The sequence below is a fragment of the Galeopterus variegatus genome, unplaced genomic scaffold (genome assembly GCF_000696425.1).
Source record: "Galeopterus variegatus unplaced genomic scaffold, G_variegatus-3.0.2 Scaffold2558, whole genome shotgun sequence".
NCBI lineage: Eukaryota > Metazoa > Chordata > Mammalia > Dermoptera > Cynocephalidae > Galeopterus > Galeopterus variegatus.
Genome location: NW_007728669.1, coordinates 184,865 through 191,797, shown reverse-complemented (window position 1 = coordinate 191,797; position 6,933 = coordinate 184,865). Strand labels below are relative to the sequence as shown.

Genomic DNA, 6,933 nt, shown 5'->3' with positions numbered 1-6,933 from the left:
AAAAACTGTTTAAAAAGATCAGGTAGCCATCCTGGGTTATTGAGCCAATCGGCCATTCATTCAAAGACATATACTGTCAAGTGCTGTCTGGGCAAAGCGGATGAAGGAAAGAAAGGAACAGGTGATGCCTTGATTCTTGGGGAGCTTACTGTGTAGTGGAGGAAGGCAAGGAGACAGAGTGACACAGTCTGCTGTTTTTTAGAGGGGTCAGAGAAGCTTTCTTTGAGGTGGTGATAAAACACAGAACTCAAGGAATTGAGGGAGCAAGACTGGTGACGTGCAAACGAGGAGGACTCCAGACAGAGGCAATGGCACCTGCAGGTGTCAGGATGTGGGGAGGAGCTTGTCACATTTGAGGAGTAGCCAAGGAGCCAGAAAAGCTGGAATGTGGTGGTGAGGGATCTGTCCACTTGAATGTCTAATGAGCTCTCAAAATTAACATCTCCGGACTTAAAATCCTGATTTTTTGCCTCCCTAACTCTATTGTACCTGCGGTCTTCCCCATCTTGCCTGAACTTCATCCTCCCAGTAGCTAAGGTAAAATATCTTAGACATCGTCTGTAATTTCTCTCTTTTCCACCTGAAATCCTGCGAGCTCTGTCTTCCATCACAGCAGAACCTGGCTCTCTGCTGGATTATTGAAGCAACCCCCTGGTGGTGCTTCTGCCTTTGCCCCCAGACTATTCCTAACACAGAGCCAGAATGAGCATTTTAAAGCATAACCAGATCGTATCTCACCTCTGCTCAAATCCCTCTTTTTTCTAGCTCTTAGTAAAGTATATCTGAAATCACGGAAAGAAGCTGCTCCAGGAGGTCATGAGGGATCCTGCACTATAAAGCATGGGGATAGGTGTGATCACACCTGTATTTCTCTGTGCCAGGCCCTGTGCTGTGTGCTGGGGGCACAGAGTTGAATGGGGAAAATGAGCCAGCGTAAAAGAACTCTGAAGGTGAAAATTCTTTCATTTACCAGTTATTCACTGAGCACGATAATATGCCAGATATTAGGCCTTGCCCTGAGTACTGAGAGATTTATATGGATTCAGAACTTGACGGGAGGGCAAGTGGTGCAGTGATGGGTGCCACAGTAGAACCTTCTGTACAAGTGCAGGGGTGGAAGTGATCCTCACCCAAAAAGCAAGCAAAATTTTCATCTTGGGATTTTTATCTTCTAAACAGCAGGGACTGTAAGGCACCTGTGAAAACCTGTTAGCCCGGTAGTATACAAATTGTGTTCCATGAAAGCCGGGGGCTCTACAGAGATGCCCATGGTTGGGTAAACAGGATACTTTCCTTCATATGTGCAGAATGTTTGATTCCTTTTATTGGTTTTATTTATTGGAATTCCTTATAAGAAGTATTAGGACATAATTTCAAATGTTGGGAAGAAAGGTTTAAGCAAAGTTCAATGCAGTTGTTTTGGTGGAGGAGGTGGTGTCTCAGGGAGACTGGCTGTCCTGCCCCGGCAGGGCAGATTCCCGCTCCTGCTTCTCAAGTGAGAATCAGTGTCCTGATCTACTTTGCTCTCTTCCTCCTGAGGTGCCTGGTACATAAAGGTGGGTGCTGATGAGACACACGTACATGAATAAACATGGCAGAAAGCTTAGTCTCTCTCCTGGGCTCACCTGGTGCCCACTAGGTCACTTAGATCCATGATCCATGGGTCAGCTTCTTTATCAAACAGTTGTAAATGTGTTCATTTTAAATGTAATTTATTTCCTTAGAAGGCAAAATTTAATATCTGGCATATACCTAGCAGCCTTCAGAAGCAGAACTAGGAGCCAAATGTTCTATGTTGTGGTAGGCATCCAGCATTCATTTCTTTTATAGTTGAGACAAAATGCCTCTTGTATTGCTTCATCAAGAAGCTGCAGAGAACGGAAACAAAGCTCAGGCCTAGAGTGGATGGGTTCCATAGAAACAGTCAAGTACAGATACACAGAAGGGAGTTTGGGTCTATATTAAATGTATTATTAGCTCTCCATGTATCTTAGAGGGTTTGATTTACACTAGCAATAACATCTTTGTCTGTTTTGTCTTTAGAGAGGAAATATTGAATGGAGGCAGCTCTTGAGATAGATATGTTGGCTAATAATGCAGGGATCTCAGCCATGACTGTGCTCCCAGGCCCATTGTAATTCACACCGAGTCCACTGTTAGTAATCTTTGGCAGTCATTGAGACTGGGGCACCATTTCGCTGCACATAATATCAGTGTTCTCTAAAAGAGAGTAGTGCAGTGTGGGCCAATGGATTCTTTGTCATTCTTCCCCTCCAGAGTGGAGTGTCTCCGCTCAGCCCATCTGCAGTTTCTCACAGTGACAGTGCTTCATCCATGCAGTCGCTGTCCCATGGAGGGGCGCCAGAGCTGTTGGTGGGGCTGTCGTACAATGCCACAACAGGGCGATTATCTGTGGAAATGATCAAAGGCAGCCATTTCAGAAACCTCGCTGTTAACCGAGCGCCTGGTAAGTGTGTGTCTGTTCTCCTAGCTCTGGTCCTTCCTTCCAAAGGCAAGTAGAAGGTTGTGTCTGCTTCATCTTAATTCTTTAATCTTTATGGTAAAAATGATCTTTGTATGGTTTAAGCAAGTTTTCACAAAGTGATACCTTTGGATTTTTAAATAGCTTTCTGCTTAATTAGACTGAAGGCTCCTTCCATATCTAGATGCATCTTGACACAAAATAGATTGGCCTGTGTGTCTATATTGTTTAAAAGAATGATGCCTTTTCAGAAACATAATGTTTATGGGCAATTAAAATTTGCTAATGCATCCCAAGCTCTCAACTTTAAAGAAGCACAGCTCAGGCTTTGGAGTGAGGCAGATCTGGGATTGAATTCCAGCTCTATTACTTACCCACTAGCTTTGCTCTGATCCTGTGCAATTTGTCTCTTTTTTGAACTCCAGTTAATGCGTCTGAAAAATAAGATATTAGTAGTACCTTCCTCATGGGGTTGTTTTGAGGTTTAAATAAAATTATTTATGTAAAATGTTTAGCACAGTGCCTAACAGACAGTGATCACACAAGAAATGTTAGTGCTTGTGTTGATGATGGAGAAGGGGGTGCAGAAGGTGGATCTGGGGCAGTGCAGAACTAGCTCTCCAGGGGGAGGGGCAACCACTTCTGAGATCACCCCTGGGAAGGGGTGCTCAAGACATAACCCCATAGCTGTAGTCCAGGGTTCAAGAAACCAGACTCAAAAAGCTGCTGCTGCCACCAACTGCCTCAATGGCCTCTCAACATTCAGGAAGTTAGACATTACCAATTGGAATAATGCTGTTAAAAAAAATGAGCTAAGCTTTTTTTGATCTTACTTGTCAGCAAAAAATAAATAAGTAAAAAACTTGAAAGAAAAGGAGCAGGAAGATAAATGGCCTCTCAACATTCAGGAAGTTAGACATTACCAATTGGAATAATGCTGTTAAAAAAAAAATGAGCTAAGCTTTTTTTGATCTTACTTGTCAGCAAAAAAAAAATAAGTAAAAAGCTTGAAAGAAAAGGAGCAGGAAGATAGTTCCTGCCTCAGTTCTACTTTCTGGGCCTCATGCAAATACATTTAATTAGAAGAATGTAATTTGTGTCTGGAATGCTAGCTGCAAGAGAATCTCAAAAACATTGAATTTCCAGCCTTTCAAGTAAAGGAAAGTAAACTAGAAGGGGGTAGAGTTGGGGACAAGGAAGCCTGCCCACCATGGGCACCAAAGTCATATTGAAAGAAGGATGAAATCATTACAAATGTTGTAGGCTGAAAGTATCCAGGGGCACTGGCCTCATGTGTCAGGAGCAGGTGAAAAGCCAGGTGAATCAGTAGAAAAGGGTCAGCTCCTACAACCAAATCTGGGCTCTCACTCTTTTTGGCACTTAACTGTACTGCAGCCCACAAAGTCTCTATTGAATGGGGGTATCTTCTTAGTCAATTTGTATTAAATCCATTAGAACAAGTTAGTAAAGAAAGCCCCAGCACTCTGGATGACATAACAGACCAGGTGCATAAGCCATAGTCTGTGTCACTGCTCAGAACCAGGTGAGAGCTATTTAGAATACATAAAAGATGCTGATTATTAATTGCACAGCTGGAGTCTCTTTGCTAGATACAGCATTGATTTGCGAAATAGCTCTGAATTTACTGAAGATCTGTATTTACTACTTCTTCAGAGTTTTTGCCAATCTCTTTTCTTGTCCTTCTGAGATTTGGTAAGGTCTGAACAAATTTTTAGGAACATGGTGGAGATGCAGAGAATGATGAGGATGGGGATCACACGTTCATGGCCTATTCAAGTCCATGCTTGGATGCTTCACTTTGTGTACTGGGTGGTACCAAGCACTGCAGGGAGAAGTACAGCATAGTAGTTGAGAAAGTATCAGCTGGAGGCTGACCAACGAAGGTGCGAGTTCAGGCTCTGCCACTTACTAGCTGTGAGTTACAAAACTGTTCCAAATCTTAGTTTCCTCATCTGTAAAATGGGGGTCATAATAATTTATGTTTTATAGGTAGGGATAATGTATATAAAGCTGTGGTGTTGAGAATGGAACTATTGTATGTGCATAAATTTCTATATAAAAGAGAATACACCACAGAGAAAATTCTATAACTGAATGGGGTGGGGGGGGAAAGCAAGTTCTAATTTAGAAATTGCTCTTATTCCAGAAGATTCAGTCAGTTTGGCATTTAAGACATGATTTGTCATGGACAAAGTGTTGCAATTTAACTTAAAATGTAACAGACATGCTGGATCTTTGCAACCAAAGTAACAGAAAACAATGCCACTGTGATGCTATTAACTAAAACAGAAACCTGATATGGAGACAAAAGTTTTTTTGTCCATGTGGAATGCTGGTACTTGAGGAAAAACGAGTTTCATTAGGAGGTGATGAGAAAGTAGAAGGTTCCTTTGTGGGGCTTCTGAAAGGGAACCTCTTGGCACTTTCAAGGGCATTAGAGGTTGGCGGTGTTGGTTCTCCATGATGTCTCACTTCATTAAGGCACTAGCCCTACTTTGATAGGTACCAGGCCAGCTTAGGTTACATTTTTAGTTCTCATAAGCCAGAGAGGGTGGGGGAACAGGAAGGATGAGGGAACAAAAGAAAGGATGAGGGAACAAGAGTGTTATGAGGTAACTCACAGAATTAGAGGAAAGTTGGGGTGGTGGGGGGGAGGAAAGAGGATGGGAGCCAGGAGATGCCTGGAGCGTGAGCGGGGCTTGGTGGAGGAAGCAGGCCAGGCATGCAGCTCTGCAGAGTGGAGGGAGCCACCAGCCACCACCGGGAGCGGCCGCTGGGGGAGAGGCATGTGTGGGTGCTAGTGTGAGCTGGGTCACAGATTCTGCATGTGAGAGGCTCAGCTCAGTGCGCTTGCCTCCTCTGTAAAACGCAGACATCAGGAAGGTTCTTAGGGGAGTGGGAAGGAAAACAGGTTGAGCCTGAGTGTTGGGAACTTTTCTTCTCTAGAATATTGTTAAGATTTTACATCTTGCTGCAAACAAAGATAAAGGCTGGGATTTAGAAATGAGAATCTTTTGCCTCAAAATTTATCGTGAATCAAAAGATAACTTTGAACTTGCTGATTTGACCCAGTCAGGTGATTCTTCTGATATTTTCAACTTTCCTTCCTAAGCAAGATAGAAGACTTAAATAGTAGAAGTAGTAACTCCCATCTCCTCCCTCTGCCTCCCCCAACTGAGGTAAAGTCCTTGGGGGAGAGAGCTCAGTGAAGTGGTTTTACTGATGGGCAGGCGCTAGTGGGAACAATCGTAGAGACAGGAGTCCCCACCAACACCANAAAAGAGAAAAATAGAAAAGAAAGAAATTTATTAGCTGGAAGATAAATGAGGGTCTTGCACATGTTGTTACATATTGACTAATGACCTAGAAATGCATTTAGATGTTCAATCTGTTTATGTAACCAAACTTGCAATATATGGACCACAGGTGCATTGAAAAAGGAAGGTTAGTCACGTAGCTAGGATGAACTAGGTGACTAGCATGATACTTAACGTACACAGACCCCCAAATTAAAAGGTTTTCTTTTGTTGAACTTGCCCTCAGTTGGATCATCATCNCCTCAGAATGGGTAAAGCTAACACAGCTGATTGTACCAAGTCTTGGTGAGGACATGGAGAATACACTCTTGATGGGAGTGTAAAATGGAACAGCCACGTTGGAGAAAGGCTTGGCAGTTTCTTATATAACTAAACAGGAACTAAGAACCCAGCAGTTCTGTAGTTCTGTTCTTAGGTATTAACCCATAAGTTAAAAAAAAAAGATTTGTACAAGACAGTTTATAGCAGTTTTATTCATAATGGCAAAAAGTGAAAAGAGTCCTTATGTCCATCCCGAGGAGAATGGATAAACACATTAAGATATATTTACATAATGGAATACTCTTAAGCAATAAAGAGAAATAACATTAAACTTAGACATTCAACAACATGGGGGAAATCTCAAAACTTACTGAGCACCTACTGCACAATTCCATTGATACGAAGTTCTAAAATTGGCAAAGCTCTTCAATAGTGGGAAAAAAGAGCAGATGAGTGGTTGCCTCAGGAGTGGAATTAGTGCCGGAACGTACTGGGTAGGCTGTGACAGAATGTTTTGGGGTGACGAAAATGTTCTATATCTTGAAAGGGCCATGGATTAAATGGATGTATGTATTTGTCAGAACTCACTGAGTGGTACTAAGCTTTGTGCATTTCACTATATAGATTACACTCTGAGAAAAGAATCAAACTGGCACAGAAACAGACACTATAGGCCAATGGGACAGAATAGAGAATTCAGAAACAAATTCATGTACTTACAGCCAACTGATTTTTGACAGAAGAGATAAGAACATACATTGGGGAAAGGATAGTCTCTTCAATAAATGGTGCTGGGAAAATTGGAGCTCCATATGCAGAAGAATGAAACTAGACCCTTATCTCACTATATAC

The 6,933-nt window shown here is 42.3% G+C and overlaps 1 protein-coding gene across 1 annotated transcript in view; it reads left to right on the top strand.

Annotated features, from left to right (window-relative positions):
- SYT16 (synaptotagmin XVI) overlaps nt 1-6,933 on the top strand; it is a 49,281-nt gene that overhangs the window by 19,227 nt on the left and 23,121 nt on the right. Inside the window, exon 4 of the mRNA XM_008582289.1 lies at nt 2,278-2,467. Within this exon, the coding sequence (XP_008580511.1) occupies nt 2,278-2,467 (190 nt within the window). The remainder of the gene's footprint in view (nt 1-2,277; nt 2,468-6,933) is intronic.